This window comes from Xenopus tropicalis, chromosome 6 (genome assembly GCF_000004195.4).
Source record: "Xenopus tropicalis strain Nigerian chromosome 6, UCB_Xtro_10.0, whole genome shotgun sequence".
NCBI lineage: Eukaryota > Metazoa > Chordata > Amphibia > Anura > Pipidae > Xenopus > Xenopus tropicalis.
Genome location: NC_030682.2, coordinates 72060599 through 72085146, shown reverse-complemented (window position 1 = coordinate 72085146; position 24548 = coordinate 72060599). Strand labels below are relative to the sequence as shown.

General features: G+C 42.1%; 1 protein-coding gene across 3 annotated transcripts in view; it reads right to left on the bottom strand.

The window, feature by feature from the left end:
• Positions 1-9164: 9164 nt before the first annotated feature.
• The window catches only part of atpsckmt (ATP synthase c subunit lysine N-methyltransferase), a 90678-nt gene continuing 75294 nt past the window's right edge, over positions 9165-24548 (bottom strand). For all 3 annotated transcript variants that reach the window (XM_012964675.2, XM_012964674.2, NM_001016023.3), the window contains one exon: positions 9165-10258. In XM_012964675.2, coding sequence (XP_012820129.1) covers positions 10043-10258 — 216 coding nt within the window. In that variant the 3' untranslated portion in view covers positions 9165-10042. The remainder of the gene's footprint in view (positions 10259-24548) is intronic.

Genomic DNA, 24548 nt, shown 5'->3' with positions numbered 1-24548 from the left:
ATGTGCTGACCGCTGGCATTTTCAGAAAGGAAGGAGGAAGAGCTGCACTCCAGGTACCCCGGTGCTGTTTTCTCCGTACAGGGGCACCAGCCCGGGACACAAGGTAAATGACTAAAGTCACTTGGGGGTGCCTAACATTTTGGCACCCCCAAATGACTTTGCCTTTCCTTCTTCTTTAATAGAAAAAATAAGAATTAAAAAGTAATAATAAAATTGAAGTCTTACACAGCAATAGTTTTTTTAGTTGTTGGTCTCATGTCTGCCTCATTTATAATTCAATAACAATAAGAAACAGTAAACTGGAAAAGTTAACTTAAATGGGAACTTTAAAGTGGACCTGTCACCCAGACATGAAAAGCTGTATAATAAAATTCCTTTTCAAATTAAACATGAAACCAAAATTTCTATTGAGAGGACTAAAGGTATGCCTGCAGCTTGAGATTAACTCTTTGTTAGCCTTTCCTTCTCCTTTAGATATTTTCAGCTTTTAGTGTGCTTTGTTACCATGACTAAATTAAAGGAGACCATGTTAAACTATAACTGAATTGAATAACTTTGTTCTGAATCCCATGTTGTAAATTCTATATATAGAGCATGTCTTTTTAGTTATTTGGGAATAAGATGCACACCTATCAATTATAATACTTTGTATAGTAAAATTAATTTTACTTCTGTCTTCTGGGCTTGGGGGTACGAATTGTGGAGAATTCCTTTACTAGATATACAGGTATGGGATCCGTTATCCAGAAACCCATTATTCAGAAAGTTCCGAATTACACAAAGGCCATCTCCTATAGACTCCATTATAAACAAATAATTCTAATTTTTAAAAGTAATTTCCTTTTTCTCTGTAATTATAAAACAGTACCTTGTAATTGATCCTAACTAAGATATAATTAATCTTTATTGGAGGCAAAACAATTCTACAGTATTGTTTAATATTGTTTCAAATTGTTTTCTATTATTTAATATTATGGAAAGATCCCTTATCCGGAAAACTCCAGGTCCCGAGCATTCTGGCCAACAGGTCCCATACCTGTACCTAGAAGAACATTTCTGCCATAACGCCAGCCCTCTTTTGCAAGTCAAGTATGCCAGAACTTGACCATATACATTTTCCAATAATGTAAATGTAAAGCCTTTGTGCAAACTGCAGTTGCACTCATGCTGACAGCTTTAATATAAAATTACATATACAGTACATACGTGCAGCACAGAGACTTGGGGGACAGAGATTTCATGTATATTAATTAACCCCTAAAGTTGCCATACATGTCTAAACTTTTACTGTGAAACTCACTACTGCTTGAATATATCTCATGATTGACATAAAGTCAGTGGATAAAATAATTTCCTGTGCTCCTGTACACATTCAATTATATTTGTGACCACAATCACACTTAAAATGAAATTATGTACAAGGCCTTAAAGTAAAATCACCTTTAAAAATATTTTACCAAATAAATAAATATTTTTCAGTTAATACTTAGAGGCCCATGGGTCACAGTTCAAGAACATTGCTGCCCCAAGACCATTACATATGTCACTTTCAACATGTTCCCTTTTCTCACAACCTGTATTTGCCCAAATGAATTACATTTGTATGTGGTATTGTCCATTGTCCCCAGTTTATGCAGGTCTCTGGTTTGGAAACTGAAACTGTTATTTAGTTTCGCTCTGGCAACTAGGCAGTGGTTTGATTCGCAGATTGGAGGATTGGATTGAAAATAAGGATGATTAAGGTATTAAAAATACTTGGAAAGTATTTCACTTTAATCGAAAAGTATGGATGATTAAGGTATTGAAAATACTATTAATAAAGTTTGCTTTCTGATATATAATTGTATATTTTGTTTTAATCAATAAAGATAATTGTATTGTTAATCAGTCTGAAAGTGCATTCATGTTTCTTGTGATATTTTTGAGTTATTGACTGTACATATATAAATACTACTTACTGCTTGCTACTGTTCCCTACAACACTGTATTTATACACTGGAAGGTTATATTTCAAGTCAATTAAAATGCTATGCCAAAATCATATTTATTTTACATTAGTGTGAATGTGAAGTCTTTGTGCAAACAAGCTTCTTAGCAATCACAGTCATATGGACAGCTTTAATTATAAAATCAAATATAGATACTTGCAGGAGTACAAAGATCGGGTCTGAATTACCACTGAAGTTCCTATGCCTATTTAAACTTTTGCTGTGACAAACACCACCACAGACGTATGTGACCAGGCGTACTGCTGTAAGGTTTAACACATCAACTATACAGTTTCTCGCTAACTCGTGCGGCCAAACCCAAACAGTCCCAACCCGCCAAAACTTAAAATTGCCACCACCGCGTTTTAAGGCCCCAAGCACCAGACTCTATTGCACACTGACGCTTCACACTGACACTTCGCTTCACACTGACACTTCACAGAGCTAAGCACTCTAGTAGACACTCCAGCAGACAATGCAAGTTAGTCTACTGACAACACACAACTTTCCCGCAAGCAGACAAAGGGTTAAGCAGACACACTTTCCTCGTAACTAGCAAGGGGTTAAAACACATTTAACATACACACTCTGCTTAAGGCAAAAAGGTTCATTTAGAGCAGCAAAGACAAACTTATTGTGTTGATGGAAGCGCATGGAATTAGAGAAAAACAAAAGCAAAACTAGTGCAATACGTACAAAACTTTCTTTGTGACTAAAACGCTAAAAGATTTTTAGCGTTCTAATTTGGTGCAAAATGTGCAAATATATTAAGTGAATCGAACAATCAAAAGTGCTTATATATCAGCCCCAATGCAGTGTATCACACCCACACGATGTGTCCAAAGTAAATGCTCACCAGATTTAATTAAAATAAGAGCATGTAGAGAAGTCAATTCGGCTATTGATTGCAGTGCATCCTTAGTCCTCAGAGTATATGGAATGAAGAGGAATCGAAAATAGTATAAAATCGTTTAATATATAAAATAAAGCCCCTGCACAATGCAGGCTACTTACAGTGTGAAGCAGTATATCAGGCTTTTTGTTGTGTCTGATATACAGGTTGAGGCAGGTTACACCCCCAATGAGAAAGGTGAGGGTGGGTCACCATTTGGTAACTGGCTATTCTGGTGACATTTTATTTTTCAGCTAGCCTCAAATACTTATGGGTGTTCAACAAAATTATGGAGCCTTGAGTGTTATGTGGGAAATGGAATTCTCTGTTCATAGACACCAAACACACCAAGCCTAACACATATTATTTTGGTTTTATCAGAATATTGGATAATCCAGATCATGCGATCACCATCGCATGGGAGTGTTTGGAGTCTGTAGGGAGCCCTAGCTACAAACTAATGGCTGGGCCCCATGATTTTTATCTTTAGTAAAAGATATTTATTTTATGGGCCTAAAGAAATATTTACTAAGAATCTGCCCTGAGATAGACCACTTCACTGTAGCACAGGTATCATAATTTAGTTACCTTGTTGATTAATTTGTCCCTGTCTGGCTCTTCACACCTCACAGTCCCCTAGCCAGACAGCTAGTCTGTCTTCAGCATCTTTTAGGGGGTATTTGTGAATTACTCCCTGCTGTGAGGGCTTTCCTTCAAATGTGGATTCCAAAGATACTTTCTAAATTGAAAGCCTAACCCTTTCTATGCTGGACTGCGAATGCTCTCTATAGTTAGTTTAAGTGATTGTGGTCTGTTAAAGGCTTTTTCATACTTGTGTAGTCTATCCTTGGGTGTCCTATAATAGCCAACTCCCAGCAAAATATATTACCTGTGTTCTTCTCACTCTGATGGGTACCCACTGAACCGAATCCTTCGTAAAAGATTCAGCCAAATACTGAACAGAATCCGAATGCCAATTAGTATATGCAAATTAGGTTACAGAAGGGTATGTGTGTTTATGTGACAAAAAGTTAAGTGATTTTAAGGATTTGGAGTGTGGATTTGGCCAAATCCGAAATCCTGATGAAAAATGCAGAATCATGGCCAAATCTCAAACCCAATCCTGGATCTGGTGGATCCCTACTAAATTTCCTAACTGGGCCATGCCCAATCCTTAAAAAAAAGCCTTGCATTCCCTTTTATGTAAATTCACACTGCCACGTAATGGGTTTTTCTGGACCTAGTCTCAAATTACTTTTACAGAAATTTGAAAAACTAGGGATCCCTGGAACTGAAGATTACAAATTATTAACATTATTATTAACATTTATTTATAAAGCGCCAACATATTCCACATCGCTGTACAATAAGTACAAATGGCCATTTATAAAGAAGAGTGGTATGTAGATAACTCCCCCAGGTGACCAATACAGAGTAAAGCAACTTAACACTCATATACCTCAAATACCACTCATAATTAATAAAAAGTGTATAACATTTATTTCAGTCCATTAAAAAAAAAAACCTTTACATACAATGTCATGCTTACCCAGCACTTAATCACAGGCTCTAAGACAACTAGGAGACAGGAATTCATATCTGTTATTAAGTGGGGACCTCACTATAATAATGCTTCTGTTAAAAGTGCTTCTCCAGCATTATGAGCCTATTACAGAGTTTGATTGTAACCCTGTACACTGTATGAATCATAGGTTGGGGGTATATAAAGGAAATTACATGAACATGCCACACCTCTTCTGATGAAGCATCCAATGGTGCGAAACGCGTTAGGAGAGTGGCATGAGGTACTGAGGCATGCACCTATCCATTGTTTGGTATAGTATGTTTGCTTTTTTTGAATTGTTTGTTTAATTTTGAGCCAATAAATGGTTGTTTATTTCACTGAATACTTTGCTGAGTCATCAGGTTTCACCTGATAAAGCAAATCTAGCAAAGATCTAATTAATTCAGAGTAACTGGCAAGCCACTGCCAGAAGCATCCCTAGAAACGTACGGAACTGGGGGGCATGTGAAGGTAGGGGTCAATTTCTGATTTCTTGAGTTGTCCTCAAGTGGCGTAAGGCATAGGTATTGGTTTAACATGCCTGCTCAGTAGGATAAACAAATAGAATATCATCAATTTATGGATTATGTAGGATTATGGAGTCAAGATCCTCTTTAAGGGCAAAGGAGTATATTGAAGGCCTTTCAAGGTAGCCCATTGGACATATTGTAAATGTATATTGTTTTAGGTCAAAGGTGAAGACAAAACAGCCATTGAGAGTCTTTATAGTCTTTATAGACTGGAAATTGTGGGAAAAATAGAAATTAGATCTTGGACAAAGGCTTCTTAATAGGCAGAATAGGGGTATTGGCAGGACTAGTGCAGGGTACTGTGACACCTTGTTGCAAGAAATCCTTCATGACTGGTGTAAGGTTTGATATAATATCATATATTCTCATATTCATATAATCATATATGCATGTATTTTGATACTTTGATACACTTTGATGCTTAGCATATTATACTCCATTTTAGAAATGTATCTCCATTTTGTAACAGCAACCAGCAAGGCTTGAACATCCCATAATAGTTGTTTTTCCGAAATAGTACACTTGCACAGCTTGCACCTTACGAAATATAAGCCTTGAAAACTAACTTAATCTTATCTATGCACTGACGCCTTTTCTACTCCTTGTGTCCTCCCTAAAATTCTTGGCCTGTACTAGCCATCCTTGAAGGCCATCTCTGAAGATAATGAAATAGGCCACCTTTGTTCTAAAGCTAATGTTATAATGATTTCTTTGTCTGCACGTACACAAGGGGTATAAGAACTATGAGCACGTAAGAATAAACTGGACAAGTTTGAACTTCCATTGTAGTTGTGTCGTTCTTGTCCCCGTATACGTCTTGGTCCTGCCAGGAGGTCTCCCTTTGGATTACTAAATTTACAGTCTGCGGTCAGGAACCCTAACAACTGGGATAATTCCCAGTCAAGCTTGGGGAGATATTGGGTATTGAGGAATCCTAGGAATGGGTTTGGTGGGGTCAACAGTCATCATTGGGACCCATTGACCAAACACCATAAGGCACAGTTAGAAGTCCAGGAGGAATACCAAGTGAGACATTATTGAATTAGAGAGGGCCAGAGAAGGGCAACTAAGCTGGTAAAGGGTATGGAAAGTATCAGTTATGAAGAAAGACTGGCCAAGTTTGTTTACACAGGGGAAGGTGATATGATAACTATGTATAAATATATAAGGGGATCATATAATAACCTCTCTAATGCTTTATTTACCAGTAGGTTCTTCCAACTGACACAAGGTCACCCACTCCATTTTAGAAGAAATCTCTAAACTCTAATGTAAGAGCTGTTTAAACTAAAACCCAAAATTTTAGATGTGCCAGTAAAAGGGTATCTCTGCAATGTATTATCTGGGAAAGGCTTTTCAAAATGTTAAACACAGAAGAAAATGGAATATCTTTAAAACACTACTTAGCAAGTATACAGGTCAGTATATTCCCCTTGTAAGCACGGAAAGACATTGCAAAGCCAAACACTTATGGTTGCATAAAAGTATCGGTGTCAAGGTTGGTAAGAAAAAATGTGCTTTTAAAGAATTCAGTTGGTTGATGAGAACAGGAAAAAAGCAGGAATTCTGAACTGTTATTTTTCATCTCTCTACACTGAGGAGCCAGCTAATGAAGGTTTCCATTTTAATAGACCCAGTTTTAGTTATATAATTACTGATGCATGGGTTACTCAGGAAGAAATTAAAAAGAAACTTGAAGGTTAAAAAAAATCCAGGACCAGATGGTATTCATCCCAGGCTACTAACTCTGTGATAGTGACAGTCAAGAGGGGAAGTAGGGGACGGAAGGGTAGGGGGGCTGGACCACAGCTTGTACATACCAACAGATTTGCCATTTTAGGTGAAGATGCTCTGAGCTGGCATGTATGGAGCAGGCTGACTTTCAGAGCACCCTGGGAGCCAGCACCTCTAATACAGATGGGGGGAGTAGTACTAGGAAGGGAAGGCAGGCTATAGTTGTAGGGGATTCAATTATTAGAAAGGTGGATAGGGTAATTTGCTGCAAGGACCCTATATGCCAAACTTTGTGTTGCTTGTCTGGTGTTAGGGTTAGGCATGTGGTGGAATGAGTGGACAAATTATTGGGAGGGGCTGGGGAGACAGTGGTCTTGGTAATCAGCAACAGGCTCTTTGCCAGGGATGGACTGCAATGATGATGCTGCAGCTGCTTTGGGGGAGAAGATGGCTAGAGGCTTTGAGGAAATGTTAAACTAAAAGTGGGGGGGGTGCAGCGAGTAATTCTGTGGTAGACAGGATAGATGAGGGAGTGGGCATAGTAAGGGAAACTGGGGGAAGGAGACTTGCTTCGGGATACTGATAATGGCAAGGTGGACCATAAGTTGTTTATGTGAAATTCTCACACTGGTACTAGTATTAAATGTATGTTTACTAATGCAAGGAGTCTGACTGGTAAAATGGGAGAGCTGGACATACTAGCGTTGGAGCGGAAATATGATGTGATTGGCGTTGCTGAAACGTGGTTGAATGAGTCGCATGATTGGGCAGATAATATTGGAGGTTATACATTGATTTGGAGGAGGGGTGTGTCTGTTCGTTAAGCAGGAATTAAAAGCAAATATTAAGGAGGAAGTGATGGTGGTTACAGAGGAAGCTGAAGCCTTATGGGTTGAGCTTCTCACAGATAGCAAAGAATCCATCAAATTAATTGAAGGGGTATGCTATAGTAAGTGAAGAGGAGGAGGCTCAGCTCCTGTTGCAAAAAGAAAAGGCTGCTAATAATGGGGGATTTTAATTATCCTGATATTGACTTGACCAATAGTACTGCCAGGACAGTAAATGAGAATATGTTTATAACTACAAAGTTGTCATGCAACAAGTTTATAAACTTGGTCTCATTTACAGCACACAGTTAAGTTCACCATGATTCTAGAGGTGGTGGTATTGTCCATGACATATACTGAAAAAAATACTGATCCTAATGGTCTAATACAGAGCTGTCCACTTGCGGCCCGCGACCCCCCTCTGTGTGGCCCCCAACCTGTCTGGCTGCTTTGTGTAAATTTACATCTTTGTGTAAACTTTAAATTGTATCAATACTGAGATTAACTGCCCCCCTGCATGGTTCACACCTCAGATTCAGGCTGTAAGCACCCACATTGTTTACACCTTAGACAGACTGTAGGAGCAGTGCCATTTGTGTCACTGTATGTACTACCTGCCCTATGCTGCCTGTGTGTATGACACACACAGGCAGTTATGGGCAGGCAGAGTATGCCACACATATTCAGGGTAGGGCAGGCAGAGTATGGCGCACACAGGGAGGGTAGGGCAGGCAGAGTACTACCTGTGTGTGCCATACTCTGCCTGCCCTACGCTGCCTGTGTGTGCCATGTGTGTACCTGCCCTATGCTGTCTATGGGAAGTTAATCTGGCAGGGGTTTGTTCTGTGAGTTCGTTAGCAGTTATATATAGCCATTAAATGGTCCCTAGTTTGTGTAATTATGTGCTGGGGGTTACTGTGCTATCCACAGGGGAGGAGGAGGCATATGGATTTAAGGGTGTGTCTTAATATGATATAATTCTTTCAACTATGAATGATGGTGGATATCCCTGCAGTGAGCACCAACCATTTGGGTTTTTGCTGCACTACCACCATTAATATGGGCATGGTCCTAAAAGCTCTTGTGATAACATGGGTGTGGTTTGACATGGGTGTGGTTTAAAAAGGGGGGGTGGTCAAAACTGGCTTCCATTAGTGGCCCTCCACTATGTATTCTAGAAAAATTGCATCTGATGATGATTAATGGACAGCAGGGGTTCACTTATCACGTAATTTAAGGAAAAAGGTGCAATCAGAACACCCATAATTAAATTGCAAAATATGTGGGAGCGTTACCAAAGGAAATGTAAAGGTAGCCATACATGGGCAGATTTCAGCTGCCGATTCAGGTCTCACACCAATTCAACTGCTTATCTGCCTTATCCAACTGATATTTGACCTAAAATTGGCACATTTGATTTCCCATATACCCACCACTTAATAGCTCAGTCTCACCTGCAGAAATATCTATTGGACAAATGTAATAAAAAATCATAAATCGACAAACATTGAACAATGAGCATTTCACAACATAATATTCATTAGACAGCTTTTAAACTAGGAAATGTAACTAAGAATATAGCATTTTTAAGTACTGCTTGAAGGAGGTGTAATCATTTTGAATGCAAAATTTGTGTCTTCAGGACAATGTTTTATTATGTACACTGCACACTAGTGCAAACTATAACATGCTTTATTTTTCTGCTGCCAGTGGAGTTAAAATGAGTTTGAAAAAATGATATTCAATACACACAAAGAAAAAACTGTTTCTCCTACAATGTACAATGAACAATGTATACATTTTTATGCTAAAGACTTATTACATGCTCCCATTTATCAGTGATCTATTGTTCTCTTACCTTACAAATTACATATCTGAAATACTTATATCCACTTATACACCCTTCTGATCAATAACTCCAAGTGCTTAAAATGAATCTCCCCCGACTCACAACAACAAATGACATGGCAAGAAGCTTTTTACAGTTTGTGAGTACCCACCTTCACCATACAGTGTGCACCAAAATTAAGAATTAATTGCACCATTTCCTACACGTGTGTGGACAAGTTAAGGTGTTAGAACACATTCCCCCCTTTTTTCCCATTATAATACAGAAGGGTATGATATTCACAAAACAAAAGAATACTGCACAATATTTAATTTTTTTGTCTTTTATTCCCCTGTGACTACTATATCTGGAGGAGAATGGAGAGAAGCCGGCAGGGATATATCAGAGATATAAGCATTCTTAATTTTCAATGAATTGAATAGCTCATCAAAAGATGGAAGGATTGAAAGCAGACACAAGCCTTTGGAAAATGTAAAAAACAAACGTAGAATTCATACAGTACAACTATGTGTTAGGAAACAAAATATGAATTATCGAATATGTTTAGATTTGAGGGCAATCAAGTCTTCATAATCCATTAGCTTTAATTACAAGGATTCTAGGGTTACAAAAGTACAAAAATTAAACTGTTTTGTACTGTATGTGATGTGCTGCTTTTTTATTCTGCTGTTTCAAGAGTACAGTGTTGTTGGGCAATTGGTTTGGAGTCACTGACTTTTTTAAATGCATTGACATCAAGGTCATATGTCCAGATAGTATCGACTCCTTCTCCAAAAGTGTGATCTGGCACCCAATTAGGAAAAGGAAAGCGACATGCTATAACTCTGGCAGCATCCTGTAATTCCATCTGAAGCTTCTTTTCCAGCTGAGGCATCTGTAAATACATAAAAACTTCATGATGCATGTCTCTTATTTGTGCTGCTAAAGGTAACAATTTTGCTTTTATATTTCCCTTTTGTATCTTGTACACAAAAATATTATAGCCAATATTGCAGATGTTGAATTTTAACTAATAAAAACTGCTAGCTAGAATCAGAAATACAAACCTATATTCTGTAATTCAAGAGTTTACAGCAACTGCAGAGTTACATTAAATAACAGTAATCATTTTCTTCTGACTTTCATTCTGTTAATAAAGTAATAAATCCTCCATCTCATTGCAGACCTAGAGTATTTGTATAAAAATAAGGTCAAGTAACAGCCCTCTAAAATTTCCTCTAACAGAGGAAAAAACAAAAATGTAAATAATTACAAAAATATTCAAGAAAGGAGGAACAAATAAATACCTATGTTTACATTACAACAAAAAATGTAAGGTGTATTCCCTCTTTAAGGTGATTGCTTGATGATTAAGCAGCGGTGTTTTTACTCCAACTGGCCTTCTGACCAGCCAGGGATAGTTACATGTACAGTGTTTAGGTTTCAACATCATTGATATCTGCTTCAACAGTTCTAAGGGCAAGCCTCTCTCCTGACCTTGCTTGCTTCATATCTGTATAAACGTACACCTATTTCCTGGTTTTCATTGTTTTGCCCCAGTCCCTATAATGGCCAGTCCCTCATCATTCTGAAATATTTAGGATTAAACCTCAGGAATAAAGCTAGGTGTTACGGACTGTAATGTAGAGGAGCCCGTAAACTGCCAGGAGTAACCTCTTAGGTGTAATAGGAGAGCCCTGCCAACCCTAGTGTTCACCGACGCCCTTTTGGGGCCACAGAATTTCTGCGGTGGAGTTGACAGGGATCCTACACACAGCTAAGGTTTTTCCAAAAAATGCAGTACAAAGGGATCAGGAACAGGCAAAAGTAAAAAAAAAACCAGCAGGAATCAGAATAACAAAGGCTTTTGAAAAGTCAGAATACTCTAAACTAGCTAAAATAAACAAAGGAATGCAATTTAAATTCGAATTTAAAAAAGCAAAAGTGCATCTGCTGACATCGCAATGCAGCTCTAGTGTTACTGCGTATGCGCGCGGCTGAGGGCAGTGAGTGTTGGAGCGCGCAGATAATGGATGCGCGCAGAAGTATGCCTCAACGGAGGCTGACACACATAGAGGTAAGAGCCTGGTATTCCTTACAGTGCCCCCCCTCTCAGGAGCACCCACCGGGGGCTCCCTGTCAAGGGGGGCCTTCGGCACCCACGGGGAGGGTGAAGTCAGGATCAAGGAGGAAGGCCGCTTCCAGCGAGTCCGAGCGAAGTACAGATGCAGGGTAATCCAAAAGCAAGGTCAGGTCGAGGCAAAGGTCACTTAAGGCAGGCAGCAAGGTTCAAGGTCAAGAACAGGCAAATAAACATCAACAGGAAGGCAGATGAGACAAATAGAGACCCAGGAACACAATAGGTAAATTGAGCTATACTCGGGCATTGAACCTGGGTCTCTGGCGTCTTTTTAAGTTTGAATTTGGCGCCATAGCGCGTGACGTCATCGCGCCGGCGTCCTTGCACCCACGTGGAGCCCTGGGCGCCGCCATCTTGGATTCGCCGCGCCGGGAGGAAGGACGCCGCCGCACAGGAGCAGGTAGGGAGCGTCGCCGATCCATGACAGTACCCCCCCCCCCACGGGGGGCCACTGGACCACTAGGCCGAGGCTTCTGAGGAAATTGATCATGGAATGCCTTCACAAGACGAGGAGCATGTACATCAGAGTCTTTCTCCCAGGAGCATTCCTCAGGGCCGAATCCCTTCCATTGGACGAGGTATTGGAGTGATCCCCTGGAGAGCCTAGAATCTAGAATCTTCTCAACTTCGTACTCTTGCTGACCATCCACGAGGACGGCAGAAGGAGGGGACTGAGCAGAGGAGAAGTGATTGAGCACCACTGGTTTCAACAGGGAGACGTGGAACACGTTAGGAATCCGCATCTCTGGGGGAAGTTGTAGCCGGATTGCTACGGGATTGATCACCTCAGAGATGGAGAAGGGACCCAGGAACTTGGGACCCAGTTTCGGAGATGGTACCTTCAAGCGGATGTTCCTGGAAGAAAGCCAGACTTTTTCACCAACCTTGTATGGAGGGGAAGGCTTTCTCCGACGATCAGCGAAGGTCTTGTGTACCAAGGAACTCTTTTCCAAATTAGACTTGGTGGCAGCCCAGATAACAGACATGTGAGCCGCCAGGTCATCTGCAGCGGGAACTTCGGAGAGAAGCAAATCTTGAGGGAAGGCCAAAGGATGTTGACCATACACCGACAAGAAAGGAGATCTTCCAGTGGAGGAGTGACTGGCATTGTTGTGAGCGAACTCTGCCCACGGGAGTAAATCCGACCAGTCGTCTTGGCAAAGGGAAACATGGTTTCGCAGAAACTGTTCAAGAGCTTGGTTTACACGCTCTGCTGCCCCATTGGTCTGAGGATGATAGGCAGAGGAGAACTGAAGAGATACTCCCAGAGACTTGCACAAGGAGCGCCAAAATCTGGAAACAAACTGGGATCCTCTATCGGAGACAATTTCCACAGGGAAACCATGTAAACGAAAGATATGCTGTATGAAGAGATGAGCCAGTTCTACAGCCGAGGGGAGTTTCCTCAAGGGTATGAAGTGTGCCATCTTGCTGAAGCGGTCTATCACTACCCAAATGACAGTGTTACCACAGGAGGGCGGCAGCTCCACAATAAAGTCCATACCCAAATGCGTCCATGGGCGAGAGGGTATTGGCAATGGATGCAGAAGACCGCAGGGTCGAGAGTGACTGGCTTTAGTGGTGGCACATACTGTACAAGCTGCGACAAAGTCTCGGACATCCTTGCGGATGGTCGGCCACCAAACTAGGCGTCGAAGAAGCTCAAGAGTTTTTTCAGAACCTGGGTGGCCAGCTTGTTTGGAGCTATGAGTCTGCTGGAGAATAGGAAGGCGTAACTCGGGAGGTACAAATGCCATTCCTATGGGAGTATCGGAAGGAGCGGCAGACTGGCTTCGCAAAATTTGTTCAGCAAATTGGGGCAATACAGAGGCAATGATCCTGATAGGAGGAATGATAGGCTCTTGCTCAATAGGTAGACGATCTTCGGGGGAGAAACTTCGAGACAGAGCGTCTGCCTTCCGATTCTTGGTCCCAGGACGATACGTCAGGACAAAATTGAAACGGGAGAAGAACAGCGACCACCTCGCCTGACGGGGATTCTGTCTCTTGAGAGACTGAAGAAATTCTAGGTTCTTATGATCAGTATAGATCGTGACCGGATGAGATGCTCCCTCTAAGAGGTGTCGCCATTCCTCGAGGGCGAGTTTGACAGCCAGGAGTTCACGATTCCCAATGTCGTAATTCTGCTCGGCGGAGGAAAACTTCTTGGAGAAGTATGCACATGGATGGAGCTTACCATCAGCAGAATGTCTCTGGGAAAGGATAGCACCCGCTCCTACATCAGAGGCGTCGACTTCAATAAAGAAGGGTAAATGAGGCTCAGGGTGTCGAAGAACAGAGGCCGAAATGAAGGCATCCTTCAGGGACTGGAAGGCTTCAAGGGCCACAGGAGGCCAACAATTGGGTCTCCCTCCTTTGCGGATGAGGGAAAGGATAGGAGCAATGCGGGAAGAAAAGCCTTTAATAAATTGGCGATAATAGTTCGCAAATCCTATAAACCTCTGGATTGCTTTAGTACTCTGGGGAAGTGGCCACTTCTGGATAGCAGATACTTTGGCAGGATCCATTTCGAAGCCCCTAGACGAGATAATGTAGCCCAGGAAGGAGATCTTTGGTACTTCGAAAGTGCATTTCTCCAACTTGGCGAAAAGGAAATTTTCTCTAAGGCGAGAAAGGGCTTCTTTGACTTGGGAGCGATGGGTCTCCAAATCTTGAGAGAAGATAAGGATGTCATCCAGGTACATGACAACAGACTTCCCCAGGAGGTCCCGAAAAATATCGTTAACGAACTCTTGGAAGACGGCTGGAGCGTTGCAGAGGCCGAAGGGCATCACGAGGTACTCGTAATGCCCATCACGGGTATTGAAAGCCGTTTTCCACTCATCGCCCTCTCGGATCCTGATGAGATTATAGGCCCCGCGGAGATCCAACTTAGAGAAAATCTTGGCCCCTTTAAGTTGGTCAAAAAGTTCAGAAATAAAGGGTAATGGATATCTGTTCTTAACAGTTATTTTATTGAGACCCCGGTAGTCAATACAGGGGCGGAGTCCACCGTCTTTCTTTTCGACAAAAAAGAAGCCAGCTCCTGCTGGGGAGGTAGAAGGACGGATAAATCCACGTTGGAGATTCTCAGAGATATACTCCTTCATGGCAGCCGTCTCTGCAGGGGATAAAGGATAGGTCCGCCCACGGGGTGGCATGGTTCCAGGAAGGAGATCAATAGGGCAGTCATACTGCCGATGCGGGGGAAGAAACTCTGCTGACTTTTTACAAAAAACATCAGAGAAGTCCCTGTAGACGGAGGGTACAGCTGAAAAACTCGTAGAGGAGACTGTAACCCGCTGGAGTGGCTGAGGAATTAAACAATGTCTTTGGCAGTACTGACTCCAACGGGAGATTTGACCCGATGACCAGTCAATGGAGGGGTTATGGAGTCGTAGCCATGGCAACCCCAGCACAACAGGAGTCGAAGGACATGAGATGATCAGGAATGACATCTTTTCCAGATGTAGTGCTCCAACCTGGACAGATAGTTCACCGGTGGTTAAAGTGATGGTGTCCGTGGAGAGAGGTCTGTCATCGATGGCGAAGACCCGAATAGGAGGAGCCACTAGAAAGAGGGAAATGCCAACCTTTTTTGCGAATGCCAAGTCCATAAAGTTTCCTGCAGCTCCGGAATCAAGGAAGGCTGAGACTGGAATTGCCTGGGAGGACAACCGGATCTGCACAGGAACATGAAATTGGTGAGATTGTTCCACTGATTTAGGAACAATACTACCAGCAAAAGAAACAACAGTCTTACTTGAAGCAGGAGTATTCCCCAGCTTGACAGGGCAGGAAACCGCTAAGTGGGATTGTCCGCCGCAGTACAGACATAGGCCGGAAAGGCGTCTCCGAAGCTTCTCTTGTGCGGATAGTCGAGCCTTCCCAAGTTGCATGGGTTCCTCCGAAGGGGAAGTGGTAAACTGCGGAGAAGACGGGGGTATCATAGGGTTCTGGAAGCGCGGAGCCAGGACTGGATGAGACTTTTTACTCCGCTCTTTATCAGCCTGATGTTCTTTAAGGCGAGTGTCCACCTTAATAGCGAGAGCAATCAAATCTTCAAGGGAGTCAGGTAGATCTCTGGATACCAGGTCATCCTTCAGACGGGACGATAGGCCTTGGTAGAAGACTGCCTTATAAGCCTCCTCATTCCAGGAAGTTTCCGCCATGAGGGTTCTAAAGTCTATGGCATACTCACTGGCACCGAGACTGCCCTGTCGGATTTGCAGCAGGCGTGAAGAGGCAGTAGCGACCCGACCAGGGGCATCAAAGATGGTTCTGAACATCTGTAGAAATTCCTTCACATCAAATGTCAGGGGTGACTGGCTCTCCCAGAGAGAAGTTGCCCATTCCAGTGGTTTGCCCTCCAGACGAGACATAACGTAGCCCACCTTTGCTCACTCACAGGAGAATTGGGAAGGTTGGAACTTAAACTGAATCTGGCATTGAGTCACGAATCCCCTGCAGGCCTGCGGATTGCCACTGTAGCGCGGAGGAGGAGGTATTCGTGGCTCACAAGCTGGTGACATTGCTGGCAGAGGAACCACCACAGCAGGAGGAATTTCCGCGACAGCGGGAGTAGCGGGCAAACGGGACAAAATGGAATCAAGTACTTGCCCAATTCTGACTTGCTGGGATTCATATGCCTCCATACGGGACGCCAGCCCGCGAAGGGCTCTTCCGACGTCCGGTACCACTTCCTCGGGATCCATGGCCCGAGTATAATGTCAAGGGGGGCCTTCGGCACCCACGGGGAGGGTGAAGTCAGGATCAAGGAGGAAGGCCGCTTCCAGCGAGTCCGAGCGAAGTACAGATGCAGGGTAATCCAAAAGCAAGGTCAGGTCGAGGCAAAGGTCACTTAAGGCAGGCAGCAAGGTTCAAGGTCAAGAACAGGCAAATAAACATCAACAGGAAGGCAGATGAGACAAATAGAGACCCAGGAACACAATAGGTAAATTGAGCTATACTCGGGCATTGAACCTGGGTCTCTGGCGTCTTTTTAAGTTTGAATTTGGCGCCATAGCGCGTGACGTCATCGCGCCGGCGTCCTTGCGCCCACGTGGAGCCCTGGGCGCCGCCATCTTGGATTCGCCGCGCCGGGAGGAAGGACGCCGCCGCACAGGAGCAGGTAGGGAGCGTCGCCGATCCATGACACTCCCAAGGTTTGCCGGAAAACTTTTTGTGATAAAGCTTTACCAAACGCGGAGCATGAGTATCTTTAGCTGCCACCCAACATCTCTCCTCAGGAACAAAGCCCTTCCAGAGAGTAAGGTATCAAATCTTTTCTCTAAACCTGAGAGAATCCACAAGCTCAACCTCAAATGATGCCCTTCGACAGAAACAAGAGTTGGAGGAGGAGAGGCAGAAGAAAAGGCATTACTGACTACCGGTTTAAGGAGGGAGACATGAAAGGAGTATGAAATATTCATAGTGGGAGGAAGCTCGAGCTTAATATAAACAGGATTGATGATTTCTTTGATTTTAAAAGGACCAATGTAACAGGGACCCAACTTAGAGGAAGGAACACAAAGCTTGATAGATAACCATACGGAATCTCTAACCGCAAAACAAGGAGCGGGTCTATGACATCTATCTGCTGCCTTCTTTTGACAGACAGAAGCCTTCACCAGCAGTAGACCAAATAGACTTGAAGTCAAGAACAGCAGCTTCAGCAACAGGGACATCCACTTCCGAAGTTAGGGATCTTGATAGGGCATCAGCTTTGATGTTTTTGGACCATGGTCTGTAAGAGATGAGGAAACTGAACCTAGAGAAAAATAATGCTCATCTAGCTTGTTGAAGGTTTAGTCTATTAGCAGAAGAAATGTATTCCAAGTTATTATGGTCAGGAAGAATTGTACTGGAGTATGGGTGATGCCAACTTCCAAGGTAAATGGATGAGAAGTATCTGGATGGATCAGAAGCAAAAGCTGACTTTAGCTTTTTGGCCTCAGGAGACCAGAGTGACTTAGAGTCTTTGATTTGAGGAAAAACCTTTAATGAACCTTCTATAGAATTTGGCAAAGCCAAGGAAACGTTGTATGGGCTTCAGACCTTGTAGTGCGATGAAAAATATAAATGATTTCTGTTGTGACATGTAACTATAATGTAGGCTTTTCAAATATGTAGGCCTGCATAGAATACTGATATTTCCATTTAACACAGTAAATGGAATTATTTGAAGAAATAAGCCTGCACAAGGACTCTTCTAGGACTTTGAAAGTGCCTAGAGTGCACATAATGGGGCACATTCATCAAAGTACAATTGTTTCCGAATCTTATTTTATGCATATTTTTTTTGCGACTTTTTCGCTAATTTGCGCAACTTTTTCGTACTTTTGAGTCAATTTGTGCGACAAAACCGTATTTGTCGCAATGAGTACGAAAGTTTCAGATTCATTAAAGCTTCATTATTGTGACTTTCCTTTTGGCCAGGTTGGAGCAGCAGAGTGCCATTGAGTCCTATGGGAAGCTTCCAAAAACATGCACAGCAGGAAGGTTTTCCTGCCGTTTACGATTGTTGAAAATTTGGTGACTTTTGGATCGCCAATACGATATTATTGTGACTATTACGATTTTTTCATAAGCATTTTCATGACGTTTCTGATCATCAGAAATTATCATATCTAATACGAATTTTACCCATTTCGGGATTCGAACTTGTACTTTGATGAATCTGCCCCATAATCTCCCATTGGAGTTGTCTATTTTGACCAAAGGACCTTAAGTAGCGAATCTGTCCCATTACGCTTCGCCAGAAAATTTAAAAAATGGTGAAAAATCTGCTTAACGCGTTTGTTGCGCAACTTTTTTTTTTTTTGCCGCCCGTCTTTTTTTGATGCAACCGCAATTTTTTTTCATGCAAACTAATTTTTCCGCTATGAATTTTCAATGAAGTTTGGTGAAACAATTCCCCATGCCATCCATTCGCTCATCACTATTCTTACCTTTAAGGACTGCAGTTTGAACTTACCTCTGTTGAACTTCACTGCCTAAATGAAGCTAAGTATTAACTGTTACAATGGTTTTATTCACAGTAGTACTGTAGCATTGTGTGCATTGTTTAGGGTTGTTTGTCTGTAGCCAAAGAAGCACGTGTGCTATAAACCATAGTGTGTGGGTGTTTATTTCCTTGACATATTACTGCAATTTCTGAACTTAATAGTGCCGTAGCACTACAGACCTACAGGAGACCTACAGGAGTAGGCCACTCGGTGGCAGCAGAAACCTTGGTAGGATCCATCTCAAATCCAGAAGAAGAGAAAATATACCCTAGGAAGAAGATCTTGAACTTGCATTTCTCCAGTTTGCACAAAGATTATTTTCTCTGAGACATTGTAAAACTGACTTGACTTGAGGAATATGTTCAGATAAGGATGAGGAAAACACCAGGATATCATCAAGGTATACCACAACACATGATTGTAACATATAATGAAAAATGCCATTTATGAAGTCTTGGAAGACTGCTGGGGCATCGCATAGCCTGAAGGGAATGAATAGATACTTGGTAGTGGCAATCACTGTTATTGAACGCAGTTTTCCCCTTGACGGACGCAGATCAGGTTGTAAGCCCCTCGAAGATCAAGTTTGGAGAAAACCTTGGCTTTTTTATTTGTCAAATAGTTCAGGAATTAAGGGGAGTGGATAATGATTCTTAACTGATTTTATTGAGACCAAGGTAGTTGATACACAGTCTGAGACTCCCATCGTTCTCTTAAATGAAGAAGCCAGCACCAGCAGGAGAACTAGATTTTCTAATGAAGCCTCTGGAAAGATTCTCTTGGAAGCATTCTTTCATGGCTTGGGTTTCTGGGACAGATAAGGATAAGTTCTACCCCTTGGAGGCATAGTGCCAGGGATAAGTTCAATAGGGAAATCGTATGGCCTATGTGGTGGAAGAGTCTCTGAATTCTTTTTCTCAAAGACATATAGCAATATAGCAGTTAGGCAAAAGATCTGATGAGACATGCAGTGGCATAATACGAGTAGGCATACATTTAAAATGGCAGGAGAAACTCCAGGCAGTGGGCTCTCTGGTGGACCAATTGGTTGGATTATGTTGTCTTAGCCACAAAAGACTAAGAATAATTGGAGTGGCAGGACACTCGATTAGGAAGGAAATCTCTTCCGAGTGTAACCACCCCACCCGTAACTGCAACAGCACTGTGGAGGATTTTAACAGCTCCAGAGATACAGGTCGATCGTCAACCACTTGAGCTGAGAATGGCACTTTGAGAGAAGAAGAGGGAAAGCCACATTTCTTGACAAAGGAAAATTAAATTCCCTGCTGCCCCAGAGTCCAGGAATGCTTGACAGGGAACGGAATTAGAAGAATAGAATAGGGTAGCGGGTACAAAATTCTATAAACTTGCTTATCTGGGAGTGAATCAATTCTGCCTAGGAGAGACTCCCCACTCGGACCTAGGTAGTAGCGTTTCCCTGACACTGAGGCTTTGGAGGGCAGGCCTTAAGTAGATGACCACTCTGTTTACAATATAGACAAAGACTTTTTGCCAGTCCTCACTTCTGGGGACAGACTTGTGGCCCCTAGTTGCATGGGCTCATCAGCTTGAAAAGATGCAAATGGTCTACAGGATCGTGATTTCTGGGATTTGCCTCTCTTTAATTCTGGTGTCAATGTGGATAACAAGGGACACTAACTGCTCAAACTGTGTAGGCAGTTTCCTTGCGGCCAATTCATCCTTGAAACTTTCATTCAGTCCTTGCCAGAAAGCTGCGACCAGGGCATTATTGTTCCAGGAGACTTCAGCCGCCAAAGTACAAAATGCAGGCAGAGGCATTGATTTTTCGACCAGAGGCATCAAAGATCTCATGGAATGTAGAAATGAAAGCCGAGGATTTGTGAAATAAGGGATCATCTCGTTCCCAAAGTGGTGACATCAAGGTCAGTGCTTTACCATAGAGCAAGGCAATAATGTATTCCACCTTAAACTTCTCAGTGGGGAACTTGAGAGGAGACAGTTCAAATTTAATGAGACACTTCAGGATCTCGGCAAACTTCAAGATCTCCTGCATAGTGCATAGGAGCAGGAATCTTTGGCTCTGAACAGCAGGAAGAGCAACCGGGGCAGAAACCTAAGGAGTCGGAGCAGAAGCACCTTGGAGGGCATCCAGATGGGAAGCATAAAGCTAAAGGGATTGAGAAAGATGAGCCTTTTTGAACTCTACAGTCGTGGGCAAAAGTTTTGAGAATGACACAAGTATTAGCTTTCACAAAGTTTGCTGCTAAACTGCTTTTAGATCTTTGTTTCAGTTGTTTCTGTGATGTACTGAAATATAATTACAAGCACTTCATACATTTCAAAGGCTTTTATCGACAATTACATGACATTTATGCAAAGAGTCAGTATTTGCAGTGTTGGCCCTTCTTTTTCAGGACCTCTGCAATTCGACTGGGCATGCTCTCAATCAACTTCTGGGCCAAATCCTGACTGATAGCAACCCATTCTTTCATAATCACTTCTTGAAGTTTGTCAGAATTAGTGGGTTTTTGTTTGTCCACCCGCCTCTTGAGGATTGACCACAAGTTCTCAATGGGATTAAGATCTGGGGAGTTTCCAGGCCATGGACCCAACATTTCAACCTTTTGGTCCCTGAGCCACTTAGTTATCACTTTTGCCTTATGGCACGGTGCTCCATTATGCTGGAAAATGCATTGTTCTTCACCAAACTCTTGTTGGATTGTTGGAAGAAGTTGCTGTTGGAGGGTGTTTTGGTACCATTCTTTATTCATGGCTGTGTTTTTGGGCAAAATTGTGAGTGAGCCCTATCCCTTGGATGAGAAGCAACCCACACATGAATGGTCTCAGGATGCTTTACTGTTAGCATGACACAGGACTTGATGGTAGCACTCAACCTTTTCTTCTCCGGACAAGCCTTTTTCCAGATGCCCCAAACAATCGGAAAGCGGCTTCATCTGAGAATATGACTTTGCCCCAGTCCTCAGCAGTCCATTCACCATACATTCTGCAGAAGATCAATCTGTCCCTGATGTTTTTTTTGGAGAGAAGTGGCTTCTTTGCTGCCCTTCTTGACACCAGGCCATCTTCCAAAAGTCTTCGCCTCACTGTGCGTGCAGATGCGCTCACACCTGCCTGCTGCCATTCCTGAGCAAGCTCTGCACTGGTGGCACTCCGATCCCGCAGCTGAATCCTGTTTAGGAGACGATCCTGGCACTTGCTGGACTTTCTTGGACGCCCTGAAGCCTTCTTAACAAGAATTGAACCTCTTTCCTTGAAGTTCTTGATGATCCTATAAATTGTTGATTTAGGTGCAATCTTAGTAGCCACAATATCCTTGCCTGTGAAGCCATTTTTATGCAATGCAATGATGGCTGCACGCGTTTCTTTGCAGGTCACCATGGTTAACAATGGAAGAACAATGATTTCAAGCATCACCCTCCTTTTAACATGTCAAATCTGCCATTCTAACCCATTCAGCCTGACATAATGATCTCCAGCCTTGTGCTCGTCAACATTCTCACCTGAGTTAACAAGACGATTACTGAAAAGATCTCAGCAGGTCCTTTAATGACAGCAATGAAATGCAGTAGAAAGGTTTTTTTGGGATTAAGTTAATTTTCATGGCAAAGAAGAACTATGCAATTCATCTGATCACTCTTCATAACATTCTGGAGTATATGCAAATTGCTATTATAAAAACTTAAGCAGCAACTTTTCCAATTTCCAATATTTATGTAATTCTCAAAACTTTTGGCCACGACTGTAGATACTTGAGGAGCGTTTCCAGGACATTCTCTAAGGAGCCAGCAGCAGCAGTGTGAGAAGGCTCCATGTTGGTCCAAGCTAATTGTTACGGACTGTCATGTGGAGGAGCCTGTAAACTGCCAGGAGTAACCTCTTAGGTGTAGCGGGAGAGCCCTGCCAACCCTGGTATACACTGATGCCCTTTTGGGGCCCCTGACTTTCTGTGGCAGAGTTGACAGGGATCCTACACTTGGCCAAGGTTTTTTCAGAAAACACGGTACAAAGGGACCAGGCAAAGTCAAGTCAGGCAAAAGGTCGGTGGCAGGCAGCGGAGATTCGTAAGTCAGGAACAGGCAAAAGTAAAAAAAACCAGCAGGAATCAGAATAACAAAGGCTTTAGCAAAGTCAGAATATTCTAAACTAGCTTGGGCACTAAAACAAATGAAGGAACACAATTTAAATTATAATTTAGCGCCAAATGTTACATCAGCACGTCCGCTGACATCAAAATGCCAGCATTTATGTGCATGCGCGTCTAAGGGCATTGTGCGCCGAGAACGAATGTGCGCAGGAGCGTAGAGGTAGGAGCACACGCTGGTCTCCCGGTGCTCTTTACATTAGGTTACTGTAAGTTAAAATGAAAGGCAATTGGACACTGCATTCTAAGTAAAAAAAACACTGTACATTATGCATACTGCACTAGGGCTGTAAATATAGCTTCAGGATATAATGCGTCAACTTCTTAACAATCTTACCAGTGACTTTCTGTTAATTGCTCAGGGATGTGTTGTTTTTCAAAGGGACACCAGAAAAATTAATCTCCATCTCATTATGGACCTAAAGAAGATTCTCATCTAAAAATGTCTCAATAAGGTCAAGTTAAAGCCCTAAGATTTCCTCTAACAGAGCTAAGGTGGCCAGAATTGCCTTAACATCCACTAAAGTAACACCATACTGAAAAGTTCTTGGGGCAGTTTGATAATAAGACCCTAAATGTATTCATCCAATTGAACTCCCTAAGCCAAGAATTCTTAAAGCGGACCTGTCACCTTAAGAAATAATTCCAAATTGTTTTCTATTGTGGTTGTCAAGCAAAATAAACTTTACTTTCACTATATAAATTATTTTAATCTTAGTTTCTTCAGCCTTGGAATTCACAATTGCAGCAAGCAGGCAGGGGCCATTTTGTGGACACTGTTATCAAAGCAGGCATTGCATTCTGCCAATATCTTGTTTCTGTGCCATTATGGGGGAACCTAATGCCCATGTCCATGCACTGGTTACAAAATTGCATGGTGAGGAGGGAGGGGGAATGTGAGCAGTGCAGCAACATCTAAAAAGTTCTGAATTGAAAATGAAAGTAACTGTCTGCCACACCTCTATGCCTAAGGCATAGAGGCGGGGCAGGCAATATATGACTGACAGCTGGGATTTTCAAATGCTTTTATAATGGGTATGGATGTGGTAATAAAAAATGATTTTGGGTTTCATGTTTAATTTGAAAAGGGCTTTTATTACACAGCTTTTTATGTCTGGGTGACAGGTCCACTTTAATGTAAAGTTGCAGATCTTCATACATTAGCCTCCTTTACTGTATTAAATTGGGAAAATAAATACTGGTGCAGATAACAATTTTATAAAATATATACCATTTTAAATTAAGAAATGGATACTATTAATTCATTAGCCTGTTAAATGTTCTGGCTATCCAAACAAGACCAACTATGACCACTTTGCTTTCTTCTTTCATAGAGTGATAATTTGTTACTGCCAATATCGACCACGGGCAGAGCATTTCCAGTTATCTTAGTGAAAAGTGATGACAGGTAAAGGCTGTCCTTTACACACCAGATTAATTGCAGAAGTTCACATTTAATGCATTTAGCTTTAGCATGTGCCTACAATATCAGCTATCAACAAAACTACTGTTTACTGCTATATCTAGTATAAATAAATTTAAAGCAACTGGACTTGTTTGGTAATCATTGAAGACGTTTCACTACTCATCCGAGCAGCTTCTTCAGTTCAACTTTTATCCTCTGAGACTACCTTTCATCTACTATGTTACCAGTTGACTAGAAAGAAAGCTGATCTAGTTACCTTATTTAAAAAAAAAAAAAAAAAAAAGGGTTACACTCTCAATCTGCCAAATACAGGTCCAAGTTTTACAAACCTTTAAATATCTTGGTCACAACAGACATCAAAGGATTACATTGAAGATTATGGGGCACATTTATCAAAGTACGATCGAGTCAGAATGGGAAAAATTTTAATTTTTCTAACTTATAAAACTTTGCGTAATTTTCCCTATA